General features: G+C 41.9%; 1 protein-coding gene across 1 annotated transcript in view; it reads left to right on the forward strand.

Moving 5' to 3' along the window:
* PLCH1 (phospholipase C eta 1) overlaps positions 1-18,414 on the forward strand; it is a 195,748-nt gene that overhangs the window by 34,557 nt on the left and 142,777 nt on the right. The window contains exon 2 of the mRNA XM_036351235.1: positions 10,973-11,091. Coding sequence (XP_036207128.1) covers positions 11,010-11,091 — 82 coding nt within the window. The 5' untranslated portion in view covers positions 10,973-11,009. The remainder of the gene's footprint in view (positions 1-10,972; positions 11,092-18,414) is intronic.

The following is an 18,414-nucleotide window of genomic DNA, read 5'->3' on the forward strand; positions in this document are numbered from 1 at the left end:
CTCTTCTTGCCACTGTGAGGGTTGGGCATATCCTGCTTGTACCTATTGATGGTCTCATCAAACTGAAGGTAGAGACCTGGTTTTATTGACCAGGGTTGAGACCTGCTCTGTGATGTAGGCCGTGACAAATTTAAAATTTTTATGAAATCCAGTTTATTGATTCTTTCTTTCATGGATAGTGCCTTTGGTGTTGTATCTGGAAAGTCATCACCAATCACACATGTCAAACTCAGTGGCCGAGTTTGACATGCATGCTCCAGGTCGTCGAAGTTTATGTTAATCTCTAGGAGTTTTATAGTTTTGCATTGCACACTAGGATCTTTTATTCACTTGAAGTTTTTGTGAAGGGTAGCAGGGGTGGGTAAACTTTTTGACTCGAGGGCCACAGTGGGTTCTTAAACTGGATCGGAGGGCTGGAACAAAAGCATGGATGGAGTGTTTGTGTGAACTAATACGTGTTAACACTGCTGCTGGTGAAGGAGCGGAGGGGAGAGCAAGAGAACCCTCCGCTTTTTCGGCTCTGTGGGCCGGATAGAACAGCCTAACGGGCCGGATTCGGCCCACGGGCCATAGTTTGCCCACGGCTGGTATAAGGTCTGCTTCTAGATTCATCTTTCTGCATCCGGATGTCCAGTTGTTCCAGCATCATTTGTGGAAATGATTGTTTTTGCTCTATGATATTGCCTTTGCTCCTTGGTCAGAGATAAGTTGATTCCTAGTTATGTGGGTCTATTTTTGGGCTCTCTATTCTGTTCTATTGATCTATTTGTCTGTTCTTTCTCAAATATTACATTCTCTTGATTACTGTAGTTTTAGAGTAAGTCTTGAAGTTGGATAGTAATAGTCTTCCAACTTTCTTCTCCTTCAATATTGTGTTGGCTGTTTGCAGAACACAAAAGATAATGAGAAGATCTTCACCAAGGTCAGAGAGAAGAGGCAGCTTATCTTCAAAGACGTGACAGATCATCCAGACAGTGCAACAGTAGAAACCAGAAGGCAGTAGAATATTATTTTTCATGCACTGACAGAAATTAACTGTCAGTTCAGTGTTCTATTTTAAAAAATCTTTTAAAAACAAGGACAAAAATAAAGACTTTTCAGACTTACAAAAACCTGGAGAGTTTGTTCTAGCAGATACTCACCAGAAGGATAGGCAGTTGACTCTTTAATAATATGGGTTTGAACTATGCAGGCCCACTTACACATGGATTTTTTCAGTAAGTGCAGTCAGTTCATCCTAACCTTGGATTTTGCACCTGAGGATTCAACAAACTCTAAGTGAAAAATAGTATTTTTGCATTCCCAATCATGGTTTTGATCTGCAGTTTGTTGAATCCATGGATGCAAAATTATAAGTGGATTTTCGACTGCATGGGGGTCGGCATCTCTAATTTCCACCTTGCTCAAGAGTCAACTGTACTTCAGGAAGAAGAAAATTATTCCCAGGTAGAAGATCTCAGAAACAGGAAGTAATGAAGTGCAAAGAAAGGGAATATTTGTGAGTTAAAGTACATATTGACTGTATAAAATAATAATAATGATGTTTTCAGTGGGAACTACATAAAATAAGTGACATAGTTGGAGAAGCAGAAGGAGTTAGTTAATATCTTCTAAAGTTCTTGCATAGTTCAGGAGGAAGTTAGAGCTATTGATTAAATTTAGACTTTTATAAATGAAACGTGCATATTAAAATTTCTAAGGCAGTCACTAAAATTATTAAAAGAATGAATACCTTTCTAGCTAATGGGGAAAATTTGAAATGAGAAAAATAATAAGTCTTAAAGTCAAGGAAGCTCAGAAAAGAAGTATAAATAGGTAAGACAAATAGCAAGCACAAAATAAGATGTAGGAACAAATCCATATGTATCAGTAATTATAATAAATCTTAAGGTGTCATAGATCGTTAGAGTGTATGAAAAATGAAAATATAGATGTATGCTATTTATAAAAAACATGTCTAACTATAAGGATATAGAAAGGTTAAAAATAAAATAATAGCTAGAGATAAATAGGTGATTAAAAAACAAAAGAAACCTGGCAATATTGACATTAGACAAAATAGACTTTAAATGCCCCCCCCCCCCCAATGTTTGAGAGACAATGAAGGTCATATTGGTTAAAAAGTTGCAACTTAGAAATACATAAAAAAAAACCAGAACTTGTATGCATCTAATAACATGGCCTCAGTGTATAGTAGACAAAAACTGACAGCACTTCAATGAGAGACGTATATATCCCCAGTGAGATTGTAATATACTTTCTCAGTTCTTGATAAAGTGGGAAAAAGATCAGTTATCACATACAAGATTTGAACATTATGAACGATAAGTTTGAGCTGATAGACATGTGGAGAGCACTACATCTCAAACTGCATAACACATTATTTTCAAACACACATACAAATTCATAAAAAGTGACCTCAAACTATGTCATCAAGCAAGTCTTAACAATTGTCAAATGACTGGTATGATACAGTAGATCTGTGACCACAATGTATTAAGCCAGAAAGTGACAACTAAAAGAAAACATACCAGGACCTTGGGGTTTAGTGGTGTCTCTTGTGAACTTTAAAAAATGAACAAAGTACCCTTTTATTTCTTTCCCTTTGTGTACATAGCTGGGAGGGGGGCTAGCGATGGAATTAGGCTGTTTGCAGAGCCTTTTAACAACCAGTTTGGCAATGCTTAGAAACCTGTGGGAAGTGGAGGAGGGGACTTGTGAGGGTGGGGAGAGTCAAGACACTTCTGGGCCTGGGCCAGAGGAAGAGGAGCCTTGGCCCCTCCCACCCCTCCCTGTACTGTGTAATTCTCTTAATTTGCCTTAAAATTAGTGGAGAAATGAGAGAAGGGGCAGCTCTCTTTGAAATCTTACCTTCTTAACTGGATTTACAGATGCTCCTTGATTTACCATGGTGCTCTGTCCGGACATACCCATTGTAAGTTGAAAATATTTTAAGTCGAAAAATGCATTTAATATACCTAACCTACTGAGCATCACAGCTTAGCCTAGCCGACCTTAAACATGCTCAAAACACTAACAGTTGGGGAAAGTCATCTAAAACAAAGCCTATTTTAGAGCAAAATGCTGAATAAAGTAATTGGTTGAATACGGCACTGAAAGTGAAAGGCAGAATGGTTGTGTGGGCATCCTTTTCATACCACTGTGAAATTGGAAAATCATAAATCAAACCATCATAAGTTGGGAACTGTCTGTAGTTTGAATTCTCAACGTTAAGGGAACCTGGATACTGAAATTCCCAAACGTGTTGTGTCAGAGGCTGTGAGGTTCAGGACTTAATTTTGGGACCTTTCCCCTATGCCTTCCTGTTTCTAAGCACTTAATGTTTTACATATATTACTGTCAAAGCTTATTATGTCTTTTGTCTCTCGGCAAGGCTTTAACGGGAAGGAAATCAGCCCTTCTTCATATAAGTTAAATGCTGTATTACTAATGGGAATTAACTCTGTGGTTTCTCAGGACTATTTTAATTTATAATTAAAGATGAATGGATTGGGATATTAGGAGGGGTTGCCCATAATACTTTTTAATACAATGTGAAATATTAAGGTTGGAAGCTCTGAGAGACCGTCTCATTCACCACTACTTTTTGTGGTTACACAGATGAGGCAGCCAGAGCACAGGGCGTGAAGGGATTTACCTGACACAGTTTAGAGGGAGGACTGGCCTCTTGACTTCCAGTGGGCGTTTTCCCATGGCCCCTGGTACCTTACTACATCCCATGAGCTAGTTATTCTTTTTTCCAACAGGGTGAGTTTATACATTATGTTTAATGTGTGGCTATAGCCTTCTTCCCTGTTGGTAGCAATCTGGAGAACACATGAGCCCTTGAGACAATTTTCACAGTGTCGTTTGGCTAGAAAACTTGGCCTTGGAATTTTTGAACTTGGTACAAGTAGCTTGCTTAAACTTCATTGCAAAGAAATCTACCACTATTTGATACTCAGAAAACCAACACTTTGCTCTGATTCCATCCAATCTGTATACTTCAACAGCTCCTGGCTGGAGGAACAAGTGGAGTGGGATTGAATGGTGGAGGTGGGAAGAAGTAGCCTTATTTATCATGAAAAGCGACACTAGGCTCTTCCATAGGGAAGCAGACTGCAGGGGGAAACACTATAGGACAGAGCATAGCCCTGGACTGGGGACAGTGGGTTTGCCACCTGCTGTTTCCTATTAGCCTCTTTGAACTCATGCTTAATAATGCATTGGTCACAGAGTTATTGTAAGGGTCACTAAAAAAATACAAGATATAAATGGAAATATTGTATAAACCACAAATAATATCATTAGGAAAGAATGTAAAGGGGTAGGATGGTTGATTTAATGGAAGGCGGGTGCCAGAGGAGAATGAGCTGTGGTAGTGGTACTCGCAGTAGAAAAAGAGGTGCACATAGTAGTCAGCATGTAAAAGATAAATCCCTCTACTTAAAAATATATATACATACACACATGTATACCCTTCCCCCAGGTTCTCTTTTAAAGGTTTTCCTATTTTTCCCTCCTTCGTGTTAGAATTCCTGATTCCTGTATAGTTTGTCTTTTATTAAGCCATTTAAGTGACTTGAACAGATTTGTAGTCTTTCATGAAAGACAGTTACAGCAGTGATATGGATTTGTCTCAGGTGTATGAACAGCTAAGGGAATTCTGAAGATGAAGATAAGATTTCAGGTTTTATTCTGCTTACATGCCTTCAGAGGGTGTCAGGGAATCCTTTGCTACCAGAACAAAGGACTTTGAAGGTAGCAGATCCCTAGGGAAAGCCCAAGTAAATACAGAGCCATATTTTGCAACTCTCAGGGGACCAGTTGGAACAACTTGCCCAAGGCCCGCCAGTGAACCAGTTGTTAGACTGAAACCAGAATAGAGAGCTCAAGACTGCCAGGTGGGTTCTCTTTACACTTGGCTCTGCTGACACATTTCATCAGTCGGGACTCTTTGGTTGCAAGTGACAGAAAACCCAACTCAATGGTGTTTAAACAAAACTAACCAAAATACAAAAGGGAAATGTATTGTTTATTTAAAGGGTGCAGTGATAGCTCTAGCTTCAGTGTGACTTCAATGATATCCACAGGACTTAGTCTCTCCATTCCTCTGGGTTGGATCCAGTTTGCCCAGATTTTCCCTGTAATGACAAGATGGCTGCCAGGAATCTAGGTTTTGTGACTTCACAACTATATGGCCTCGCAATTTCAAGTCCAACAAAGGAAGTTTCTACAACAGTTCAAACAGAAATCCATATCTGACTCTCAGTGGTCTGAAACGGGCCATGTGCACCTCCCATGTCATGGCCTGGACCATGGCAGTTCTCTGATTTGAGTTGGGATGAAGCTGACACCGCCTAGATCTCATGGACAGTAAGTGGGAGAAAGCAACCAGTAGATGTCTGCCACCGTGAGCTTTTTCTTAGGGGGCTCTAGTTAAATTAAATGGGTGCTGGTGTGAAGGATTTCTTTTTCCTTCGTAGAGTTTTAAAAGCATTGACACATGTTTTTTACTCAAAACACTTCCTGCTTTTCTTAGTTAACGGTGTCATCCAAGAATTTAATGTTTTCTTTATTGGTGGTGTCTACTGCTACAGTGCTGACTGTCATAGAGTTTGACATTGGCAATTTTAATCATGTACCTGGTACAGGTAAATATGGCAAAAATTAGATATGTAGAATGATTCTAGAAGTTACTAATCCATTATAAAATGAGGTTAGGTGCATCTAAACTTAAAGTTAATTTTTCTTAGTTCACCTGATGCATGAATCTCTGCATGCTTACAAGGCTCCTTTTGTGTCTTGCTGCCTTAGAGTTTTTGGAGTGTGCAGCCTTTGAGCAGAGTTGATTACAGTTTCTTTTTCAAATTACATTTATTCTGTGGAAGTATATTTATTGATACAACTAGAGTGTCAACATACTTGTAAGTTGTAAGTGAAAAAAGTAGACCATGAAATAGTAGAATCTGAAACTACATAGACCTCTTAGGAGGGGTAGTAAGCATTTTGTGAGTCCCAAAGGAAAGTTTAAAAAAAATCTGTTTTTAAACATCTTTGCCTTTTGCCTGGATATTGATCAAATAATTTCAAATTGAATTCAAGGTGCATTGGAAGTACATTTCTAATGCAATTTAAATTGTTATTTTTTGAAGAATTAGTTAAATACCCACACAGAAGAGTTTCTTCAAGGAGTAGAGGTAATATACATGAAGAGTGATGTTCAGCTTTGGCTGTACTTTGGAATCATCAGTGGAGTTTTAAAATCTGCTAATGCCTGAATCCCATGTCCAGAAGTTCTGATGTAATTGGTCAGGAGTGTGGCCTGAGAGTGGGGGTTGGAAGGCTACCCAGAGTGATTGATTCTAACGTGTCGTCAAAAGTTGAGACCCACTGATGTGAAGCCTTACTACAATTCCTGACACATACTAGGTTCTCAAAACTGGTAGAGAGGATTATGATAATTGAATGCATAAGAGAGTTTTAGGTAAGTTTGAGGGAGAGATTCCTGGGGGCATTTCAGGAAGGCAGTGACATTTTACCCAGCCCTTAAAGAAAAGGGCAGTGATTGCAGTGTGAACAAAAAGATCTGAAAGTTGGAAAGCCTAGCCCATGAGTCAGTGCTCAACTATCTCAATATTATAGGCATCTCTGTGGATTTGTCTCTCTATCCTCAAAGAGTTGAAAGTCCCACCCTCATTGGATATATCTGATGTCGTTACCTATATTCATGACCTATTGCTATGTAACAAATTATCCCAAATCTTAGTGTCTTCAAACAACAACAATTATTTATTATCTTTCACTGTTTTTGTGCATCAGAAATACAGACGGGGCTACAGTGGGGATGGCTTGTCTCTGCTCTTCTCTCTGGGGCCTCATCTGGAAGTCTTGAAAGCTGGGTTTAGAATCCTTTGCAGGTTTATTCACTCACATGTCTATGGTTGATGGTGGTTGTTGGCTGACGGCCTAGCTGGGCTGTCAGCTGGAACACTCCCACCTGGGCTTTCTTTCAAGTTGGTGGCTAGGTTCCCAGGGCAAGCATCCTGAGAGAGACAGGGAACCAGTCAGAAGCTGTATCCTTTTTATGACCTAGTCCCGAAAGACTCATAGCATCAATTCCAACTGCTTTTGTTAGAAATGAACCACTGAGTCCAGCCCATAGTCAAAGGAAGGCAAATTAGATTCTTCTACAGTTGAAGGGGAGAAATGTATAAGACTTTGTAGGACATATTTAAAAGCCATCACATTATAGAGCAGTTTAGTTCCTCCTAGCCTGTCATGGCGAGAACGTTGAGTTTGCAATCTGAAATAAGATTTCAAGTTCTATTGCTACCTTTTCCTAGTAGCATGGGTGAACCACTTACTCTAATATAATCCTTCTTCTCCCCTTTCATCCAATTAAAAGGAAGCCTAATGGGAGTCAGGTATGCGCGTGTGTTTTGATAACCTTATACAAATGCACAGTATCCTTTATCTTCCAATAACCTTCTTCCTTGGACTAAGAATGAAGAGAGAGTGCAATATATAGAATGGCATGTGAAATCATAAGATCAAGTTAGTAGGAAAAATGATCATGGATATAGACAGGGTTCTCTTTAATTCCATGTAACGTAAAATATTTCCAATGTAAATCATAAAGACACTCTTTGTAAGAAATAGTTACTACTGATATTATGGAAAATTATTTCCAATTCTTAGAAAAAAGTTCTTATTAAAAATATAGCCCTGGCTGGTGTGGCTTAGTTGGTTGGAGCTTTGCCCCATGCACTGAAAACTTGCAGATTCAATTCCCAATCGGGGCACATGCTTAGGTTGTGGGTTTGATCCCTGGTTGGGTGCATACAGGAGGCAGCTGATTGATGTTATGCTCTCACATCAATGTTTCTCTCTCTCTCCCTCTCTTTCTCTCTTTCTGGAATCAATGAACATATTCTCATGTTAGGAATATATATATATATATATATACACACTAGAGGGCCAGTGCACAAAAATTTGTGCACTCGGGGGGGGGGGGGGTCCCTCAGCCCGGCCGGTGCCCTCTCGCAGTCTGGGAACCCCTCTGGAGATAACGCCCTGCTGGCTTAGGCCTGCTCCTGGGTGGCAGAGGGCAGGCCCAATCCCTAGGTGCAGCCCCTGGTTGGGCTCAGAGCAGGGCCGATTGGGGAGTTGGGGCGCCGCCCCCTGTCATGCACAGAGCAGGGCGGATTGGGAGGTTGCAATGCCACCCTCAGTCACGCTCAGGGTAGGGCCGATTGGGGGGTTGGGGCACCGCCCCCTGTCACACTCAAGGCAGGGTCGATGGGGAGGTTGCGGCGCCACACCCTGTCACGCACAGAGCAGGGCCAATCAGGGGGTTGGGGCTCCGTACCCTGTCATGCACAGAGCAGGGTCGATCAGGGGGTTGGGGCGCCACGCCCTGTCACACACAGAGCTGCAGGGCGATCAGGGGGTTGGGGAGCTCCCCCCTATCAGGTACAGAGCAGGGCCGATCAGGGGGTTCGGGCGCCTTCCCCTGTCACGAACAAGCAGGGTGGATAGGGAGGTTGTGGCCCCACCCCCTGTCACACACAGAGCCGCAGGGTGATCAGGGGGTTTGGGCGCTGCCCCCTGTCACGCTGATCCTGGTGCCAGGAGGCCTCGCGGCTCTGCTGATCCCAGTGCTGGGAGGCATATTACCCTTTTACTATATAGGGTAGAGGCCTAGTGCATGGGTGGGGGCTGGCTGGTTTTCCCTGAAGGGTGTCCTGGATCAGGGTGGGGGTCCCCACTGGGGTGCCTGGCCAGCCTGGATGAGGGGATGATGGCTGTTTGCAGCTGGTCACACACCCTTCAGGGTGGGGGTCCCAACTGGGGTGCCTGGCCAGTCTGGGTGAGGGGCTGAGGGCTGTTTTCAGGCTGGCGGGTGACTGAAGCTCCCAACCGCTCCTTTTTTTCTTTTTTCTTTTTTTTATTCTGGGCCAGCTTTAGCTTTGAGGCTTGGCTCCAGCTCTTAGGCCGCCGCTGCTGAAAGCAGGTTTCTGGCCTTTGTTTACCTTCTGTATTTGAAACAATGTTGCGATCCTGCTGGCTGAAGCCCGGCGGACTAAAGCAGGTTTCTGGGGTTTTGTTTAACTTCTATATTTGTAACATAGTTGCTTAGAGTTGCAGCTCAGAGGCTGGCAGCGGCAGGCAGGGAACGTTGGAGTCCTCCGTCACTGAAGCAAGGAAGCCTCATGTTCGCTTCCAGCTTCCTGGCTGCCGGCCGCCATCTTGGCTGGCAGTTAATTTGCATATCGCCCTGATTAGCCAATGGGAAGGGTAGCGGTCATACGCTAATTACCATGTTTCTCTTTTATTAGATAGGATTAGAGGCCCGATGCACAAAATTCATGCAAGAGTAGGCCTTCCTTCCCCGGCTGCTGGCACTGGCTTCCCTCTGGCACCCGGAACCCAGGCCTCCCTCCAGCCGCCGGCTTCATCCAGAAGGACGTCTGGTCTAATTAGCATATTATGCTTTTATTATTATAGATATGCATAAAAAAGGAATTGGAATGATACACACACACACTTAAAAAAAATTGGTCATTCCAGAAGAAGGACATTAAATGAGGGCAGAGGGGACTTTCAATTAAAAAGAATTTAGGCATTATTTATATGTCTAAAATTCTTTTTTAAAGAAGAGATCTCTGTAATATGCAGTATTGGGTGGAGAGAGGAGAGGGCAGGTGGGGGAGGTTGTCTTCATAATCTGCTGTTTTCTGACATGTTTGCAGTAGGGTCAGTAGGAGATTTTATCTTGGAGTGCTGGGACTCATTTTCAGCCTGAGGGAGTATGAGGCAGACAGACTTAGCCAGGAGGGGAAGAGGCTAGAAGAACCTGGAGCCAGAGGAAAGGTAGGATAGGTTGGAGTCAGTGAGATCAGATCACTGTTGGGGAGGGTTAAGAATGAGCCTTAGGGAGCCAGGGATAAAGGTCTGGTCAGAGCATTAGGAACTTGCACCAGTTGTCCCATGAATGAATAGACAAAGCTCTGATCGTTTATTTACTTTTTTCACCAAGGGGCTGACTTCATCCTGGAGTACCTTGACAAAACTCTAGATTGTTTTAATAGGACAGATGACAAATTGTTTCCCACCTGTGGGCTTCCCTTCATGCCAGCCTTGCTTGGGTTTATTCTGTGACCAGAAAAAAGAGTTGGAATTCTGAAAAGTTGCTTTAGCCAAATCCTGGGAACAAAGGGGGCCTTGTTCAGGGTTATGCACATCAGCGTTTGGAGGAGTTTAAGTCATCAGTTCGGATCTGTGCTTTTCAAGTCCTTGCTCTAGTTAGCATTGTGTTTCTCTGTCTGCGGAGGGGCAAGCCCTGCGGAGGAGTAGGCAGCGCTTCTTGCTCACTCCCCTTGAGGCCTGTGCCCGATTCTAGATGCACCAGTAAGTTCAGCCTGAGCAGAGCCAGGCCCTACTGGTCCTACAGGGACACCTGTGAAGAATCCATCAGAGGGAGGCAGACATTACTACTGCGTTTGGCTTCTCCAGGGCTACATGGATGCTGCTATATATTTCTAAGATCTCCATGGGTCACGTAGTCCACTGGAGGAAGGGACACAAAGTTCAGCAACTGGGAGTGACAGTCACACTTCCGTGAGTCACCTCCCCTCCTGCTATTGCAACGTCCTGAAAAGTTACCAGCATTGGCAGGTTAGGGTCCTGGACGAATATGGCTGAGACCTGGAGCACGTAAACCAGTCCTGAAACTTGTTCCCGGTTAGGTTTATTTTCCCTGTAGACAGCAGCTATATGGTAAATGACATTCTACCCCCTGGGAGGACTCTGGGACATTTCGCAGGGCCTGGGGGATTCCAGCTCCCTGCGACGGGGAAGTTGTATGCACAATGTGTTGCCCCCTAATGCCGGGTAACTGTTATGTTGCCAGTGTGAGCATGTGGCTGTCATTTTCTTCATTTCTGTCCCATTCTCTTTCCCTTGACAGGGCAATTTGGTTTTGATGCTGTGCCAGAACTCCTGCGATGATGAGTTACTGGAACTCGGAGAAAAGGAACTGTGTGCAGTACCGCAGGCATTTTCTGGTGGACAACAGCGTGTTTCACGGTGAGCTGCCTTGGGTGTTTGTGTGGGTGGCTTTTACTGTGTCTCTGACAGCACTTTTCTTCCAGCCTCTGGGTGCAAGGGTGGCATAATTGTTGGGTTGAGCCAAGAGCTTGAGTGAACTTGTTTATGGGTAATTACCAAGGAACTCCATTGGACCCCTTCCCCACAGTTGTAAGCAGTGTGCCCCACCTCAACTACCACATGTACTATCACTCTGTGCCTTACAGGTTCGTTTATGTCAGTGCCCTTTCTTTCTCCCTCCCTCCATTCCTTCCTTCCTTCCTTCCTTCCTTCCTTCCTTCCTTCCTTCCTTCCTTCCTTCCTTCCTTCTTTCCCCCCTCCCTCCCTCCCTCCCTCCTTCCCTCCCTCCCTCCCTCCCTCCCTTCCTTCCTTCCTTTTCTTTCTTTTTTCTTCTTTTAAATATATTTTTATTGATTTCAGAAAGGAAGGGAGAGGGAGAGAGAGAGATAGAAACATCAATGATGAGATACAATCATGATCAGCTGCCTCCTGCACGCCCCCTAATGGGAATCGAGCCCGAAACCTGGGCATGTGCCCTTGACCGCAATCGAACCTGGGACCCTTCAGTTCGCAGGCTGCCGCTCTATCCACTGATCCAGACCAGCTAGGGCTGTCAGTGCCTTTTCTCTTCTACTACATGGTCAGTTCCAGAAATACCCCTTTCAGATGTTTGAAACGTGTGGATCATCAATCAGGGCTTATTACCAGCACGGTGTGTGCCTTCGATCGGGCCACATGTAAAACCACCACAGAGCAGTTCACAGCATTTAACCAGCACTATCGGGGTGTATTACCACAGCCATAAATCACAGAGGAACCGGGATTAGTCATTTGCGTGGTGCACAAAGACTGATTGCTTTTACCCTCCTGGCTTGTTTATGTTGTGGTGTACAGTCAGGGATAAGCTCTGTCAATCCTGCTATCAGGGATACCCTTGAGTGAAATTTATTTGAGAGGCAAGGATTTATGTGTTTCCAGAATTTTTGGTGTAATCTCCACAAAAGCCGGTGGAATTGTAGCAGAAAAAGAGATTTCACAGGCAGTGGAGTACTTTGACAGGATCCCATAATCTCAGCCGCCTTCAGCTTTCTAAGTTTGTTTTTTCTTCCCCAATTTGGTGACAGACAGTGTTTTTATTACTCTAAAATGTTTAAGATAACAAACTTTATTAAAGCACTTAAGAGTTTACAGGATGTTTTTCCACATTCCTTGTACCACCTCACTATAGGACTTCCCTAGTAGGAGATGATTTTATTTTATAGGTCAAGAAAGGGGAGCAGAGGTGAGATGACCAGCCCACGTTGAGCTAATTATTAGCAAGGGCAGAACTGAAATGTCGGCCCCTACCTTTCCAGGCCGGCTCTTGGCCTCTTCGCCTTGCCGGTGAAGGAAGGGCCCTTAGCACAGGAGACAGGGGAATCGTGACTTAACCTGGGGCGCTGGGCCCTGTTTCGTTTTTCTTTGACCCTCATGGAAGGGGTCTTGTTCATTGCTTCATCACTTCCATACAGTGCTTGCTGTGTGGTATTTTCTCTCAGAACTTAAAAAAAAATCTTTATTGTTGAAAGTATTACATATGTCCCCTTTTTCCTCCCATTGACCCCTTCTAGTCTGCCCCTAGCTCCTGCCCCAGGCCTCCACCACTCTACTGTGTCCGTGGGTTAAGAATATATGCATACAAGTTCTTTAGTTGATATCACCGCCCCACCTCCCCCTGCCTTTCCTCTGAGATTCAACAGTCTGTTCCCATGCTTCTATGTCTCTGGATCTATTTTGTTCAACCATTTATTTTGTTCATTAGATTCCCCATATGAGTGAGATCATGTGATACTCGTCTTTCTCGGACTGACTTATTTTGCTTAGCATAATACTCTCCAGGTTAGAACTTTGTATTAAAGATATAAATATGGTAATAGAAGAAACACAAGTATTAGAAAAACTAGCTATATTTTTTCAAGTTTCATATTGTGCCAGTTTTGAAGATGTTCAGATTTTCATGCTTTCATACATTATTTTAGGACGGCTTTGTCCAGAGATCTCAAGTTTATAACGATTTAAAAACCATTTCCTATGTGTGTTTATAGTTGTATAACCACTGAGTGTATTACTATATTGCAGATACTTATGTTGAGGGCTTGATGATCATTGTCGTATTGAATTCTTTCAATACCTTTGCAATAGTTATTACTCATCCCATTTTATGGATGGGGAAAACAGAGGCTTGGGAGAGATGGTGAGGGGGTTTTCTAAAATTTAAGTTGTGTTCTGCCTAACTTCAAAACCTTACTATTGTCTTCCAGGCTGCCATCTCCATTTCAGTAGAGAAATTAGTAACCTGAGAGGTTTAAGTTCTTTTTAACTGCATTTTCTCCTGTATTAACTAGTCCTATGTGATCATGAGCGGGTTATATAATCCTTCAGGATCTTATTTCCCTCCTCTGTTAAATGAACATGCCGGTCTTGATGAGTTTTTGAGGTTCTTTTGAGTTCTAATATCTGAGATCCCATGGAAGTATTTCTGAGAATAAGAATTACTATATTTTGTGAGCTTCATTTTCACTAAACATGACATACACAAGAGGGCAGTAGAATGCTTAAAATATGAACAGATTACTTTTTACATTCAAGAATTATGCCTTTTGAAAGGTTGCAGAGGTTTTACATCTGCTTAAGATTAAAATGATTAAAGCCAATTAGAATTATAATTCTATTCATTTATAGTGAAGCAGTAGCTTTAAGCGTTTCTGGTAGCATAAAATATCGTTTTGGATTTTTATGCCCAAGGCTATGTAATTCAGCAAAGAATGATGCCTCTGCTCTTCTTTACCGCTGCAGAAAATTAATGTTTTTAATATAGGAACTTTTTTAATGTAATGGAGAGTTGTCAGGATTCTTGGTATATTTTAAGCCCAGGGAGCTCTAGTGATATCTTTGAAGAGGATTTCAGAACATTTCTGAGAGAAGAAAGGGACAGGACATGTTTAGTCAGAAATGTCAGATTTCTGTTAGAGGGGCTTCAGGAACATAGGATGGGCATTTGGAAGCTTTTTGTGGATTAGCTTGGCTTCGCCTTGTCTCCCAATAATTGTTTTAACATTTAAATCAATCAAAACAAAAAGAAAATTCTCCATTATAAACAGGAAACAACCATTTCATCTGCAAGATAATTGACTTGTAGAATACACAGACTTGGATGTGCAAATTGTCCCGCCCAGACTCCTTTTACACGGATTTAAGTGGAATTCCCAGCAGAAAAAAACTACATTAAAGTGAGGGTTATGTAGGCTAAAATGGTCAATATAAGTAGCAATAAGAATGTGAATAGGTATACTGTTTCACAGTTCATAAAGCATATTCATAGCCTTATTTTATGGTTCTCACTGGAAACAATTTAGAAATTTACCCACAATCCAAAGAGAAACCCTGTTACTAGTCTGTTTCTGTCAGTCTTTTATCTATTTCATCTTCACAATAACCTAGATATAGAAATGGACTATTTGGAAAATCTGGGAAATGGTGGATGCTAGTCAACAGAAATGAGCTGGTTGATTTGACTTAATTCTGTGTCCAGTGATAAGAGGTATCTTGTTAAGAGTTATGAAAAGTTGTTTTTATATTTCCCACTAGTCTGTCCTTTGCTCAGATTTTTAGGGAATCTACTGAATTCAAGGGGGTTACGTACTTGTAAGGAAGCCATTCACTGGAGTTTTTCTCTACTTGGCTTTTATTCTTCTGCTATATTTGAAATGGAGAAAAAACTTGGGCAATGGATGATTTGTATAGTTTTAACCTTTTCATGTTTTATACATTCATCAAAGTATTTTTATTTAAAAATTACCTATATCCTCAGCTGTTTTTCTTGTTTGAAGTAAATTGCAGCATTTTTTGAACCTGGGACACAGGTTCTTCCCACCTCCTCCCCCCATTGATCTTTAGAGAGAGAGAGAGAGAGAGAATGGGAGGGAGGGAGGGGAGAGAGAGAGAGAGAGAATGGGAGGGAGGGAGGGGAGAGAGAGAGAGAGAGAGAAATTAAAAATTTAAATTAAAGCCCATAGCCTAGCGTGTGTTTTACCCACATGCACAATTTCAACTCCTAACATCGATGTGAGAGAGACAGGTTTGATCATATTGAGTGGTTGCCTCCTGCATGTGCCCTGACTGGGACCAGGGATCAAACCTGTAAGCAAGGTGCATGTCCTTGATTGGGAATCGAACCTTTGACCCTTCTGTTCATGGGCTCATGCTCTAACCACTAAGATAGGAGTGGGCAAACTTTTTGACTCGAGGGCCACAATGGGTTCTTAAACTGGACCGGAGGGCCGGAACAAAAGCATGGATGGAGTGTTTGTGTGAACTAATATAAATTCAAAGTAAACATCATTACATAAAAGGGTATGGTCTTTTTTTTTTTTTTTAGTTTTATTCATTTCAAATGGGCCGGATTCGGCCCGCGGGCCAGGGCCGTAGTTTGTCCACAGCTGCACTAAGAGAACAGGCCAGGCGGGACAGGTTCTTTAACCAATAATCACTGTATTTTTAATTAATATATACAATTTCTTATGCACATAAGCTTTTTCAAACATTTGAATTTCTTAATAGAATATACTTAGAGGTGACTTAATTTTTGTTTTCATGCATTGCTAGTTATTATTGGGATGTTGGGAAAAAATTAATTGCTTTCCTATAAGTTATTGTGATATCATCCCAACTTACTATATTGAAATTTATTTCTGTTGCTGTCATTTTGTTATAAGTGTTAAATAAAAATGTAAGCGAGTAAATTTCAAAGATCTAATTGGCTTGATTGATCAATTCATTAATTGAGCAGCATCCCATCTAGCAAGTAGAAAGGAGCCCTGGAGGGCTATAGAAAGGGAAGGTTTGTAAAGAAAGAGGGAGGATGGGACAAGGAACTCATAAATGAAAAAGTGATTATTTTGGGGAAGGTCACCTATCTTTAGGGAGCAAGAAAGTTTGTTAGGAGGATTACCTCATTAATGTTGACCAGGAAATTCCAGACTGGCTGATTAAGATTACATTCCTGAGGGAAGTTGTAACTGTAGTTAGGTTAGCTATTAAGTCTTGTTTGCCGACATGGGGCTTAGCACAAGTGACTCCATTTTGGGCTTGCTGTTTCTTAACATGTGAATATTTCTGAATAACCATCATAAATCTAGATTAAGATATTTTGAATTGAATTATGAATATCTCTTACTATCTAGGGATAAAATTAAGGATTATTCTCTTATAAATATTTTTGTAGTATGTCTTTTCAAAAAGTTCCTCATATGGCCCTGGTCAGTTTTGCTTAGTGGTTAGAGTGTTGGCCCACAGACCAAAGGGTCTCAGTTTTGATTCCCGGTCAAGGGCACGTTCCTTGGTTTCATGTTCAGGGCCAATCCCTGGCCCTGGTTGGGGTGCTCAGGAGATAACCAGTCAATGTGTCTCTTACATCTATGTTTCTCTCTCTCTCTCCGTCCCCCATCCTCTCTCCCTTCCAGTCTCTCTCTAAATATCCATGGGAAAAATATCCTCAGATGAGAATTAAAAAAAAAAAAAGCCTCATATGTATTTTTACTTTGCCTCACAACAACCTTCTAATAAAACCAATTACTTTGGTTTAAATAAATAAATTTCTTTTTAATCCAGCCTCCGCTTCATGGCCAGAGGCATAGTCAGTGAAGTGAGGACAGAAACCAGATTGCTAGTTTGTGAAGGAAAGTAGGCTGGAATGGGATCCTGGAACTAGTTTTGTTTCTAGTTTTGCTATTAACTTGTGTAGCCTTTGTCACCTAGGAGACCCTCAGTTTGCTTGTCTCTAAAATGAGGGTTTGGCCAGATTGCAAAGTTCTCTTCTAGCAGCACCATGGGTGGGTGTGCGGTGAATGGGAGTGTCCTATAGGCCAAGAGGTGGGAAGGAACGGCTGTCAAGATGGTGATGAAGAGGAGGTAAGGCTTCCTTTTAACTGTAAACTTTGTAGTTAGCTCTGCACTTGCAAAAAGCTCCTTTTTTTAAAAAAAAATTCTAGGTTGTCAATGTCTCTTTTTTTTAAAAAAATGTTTTTTTTATTGATTTCAGAGAAGAAGGGAGAGGGGGAGAGAGATAGAAACATTAATGGTGAGAGAGTGTCATTGATTGGCTGCCTCCTGCACACCCCCCACTGGAGATCCAGCCTGCAACCCCAGCATGTGCACTTGACCAGATTCAAACCCGGGACCCTTTATCCACTGAGCCAAACCAGCTAGGGCTACATTTTTTTTTTATTTTCAAAGAAGTGTGTGTGTGCTCACGCGCATGCGCGCATGTGCATATGTGTGTGTGTGTGTGTGTGTGTGTGTGTGTGTGTGTGAGAGAGGTTTATGAGTTCCTCTTGACCATGAAGAGACCAATAGCTAGGATGGACAAGCAATCTTTCTGGACAAGTGTCATTGTATTTCTTTTCTTTTTTTTTTTTTTTTTAAGAAAAAGAGCCCGACTGACGTGGATCAGTGGTTGAGCGTCGACCTATGAATCAGTAGGTCATGGTTTGATTCCCGGTCAGGGTGCATGCCCTGGTTGTGAGCTCATTCCCCAGTAGGGGTTGTGCAGGAGACAGCTGGTCAATGATTCTCACTCATAATTCATGTTTCTATCCCTCTCTCCCTCTCCCTTCCTCTCTGAAGTCAATAAAAATATATTTTAAAAAATTAAGGAAAGAAAAGAGAAAAAGAAAAAGAATAGAGAAGTTCCCCTTCACTGGAATTCCATCCTCACTGGACAAAGAAGAATGCCAGATCCTGCCTGGTAAATCTGAAAGAGCGTGGAATTATGTAGAAGTGAATTATGGTTCTCATTAGCTACTTTATTTGCAAATTGTGACTTCTGAAGCCTGCCTGCTTTAGGGGTTTGGGAGTATTACTAGATTTTATATGAGAGTGCCACTCCTGCACTAAGCCAAAGCCTAGCTTTTCCAGCCAATGACATACTCTTCCAGAAAATATCAGCACACATTGATTCCTATTAATGCACTGATAATTAAGCTTTAGTGAACATCAAGATCAGAAGTATTATCTCTTAGAGAGGAACATTGCATGGAAAAATTTCAGGGACAAATTGAGGAAAAGAATTGAAGTAAAAAGAAGATAGGATTTAAAGGAGGAGATATACTTGAGTCATTTAAGTTTGATAGATTATAATAGAATGAATTCTGGAAAGAGCCTCTCTTTAGCCTCACCCTCCAATGATGGCCACAGGCAGAAAGCTTTGAAGGCTTGTAGATTTCCAGGTCTGTGATGTTCTGGTACATCTTGCAAGTGTGCCAG

The sequence above is a fragment of the Myotis myotis genome, unplaced genomic scaffold (assembly GCF_014108235.1).
Source record: "Myotis myotis isolate mMyoMyo1 unplaced genomic scaffold, mMyoMyo1.p scaffold_m19_p_2, whole genome shotgun sequence".
NCBI lineage: Eukaryota > Metazoa > Chordata > Mammalia > Chiroptera > Vespertilionidae > Myotis > Myotis myotis.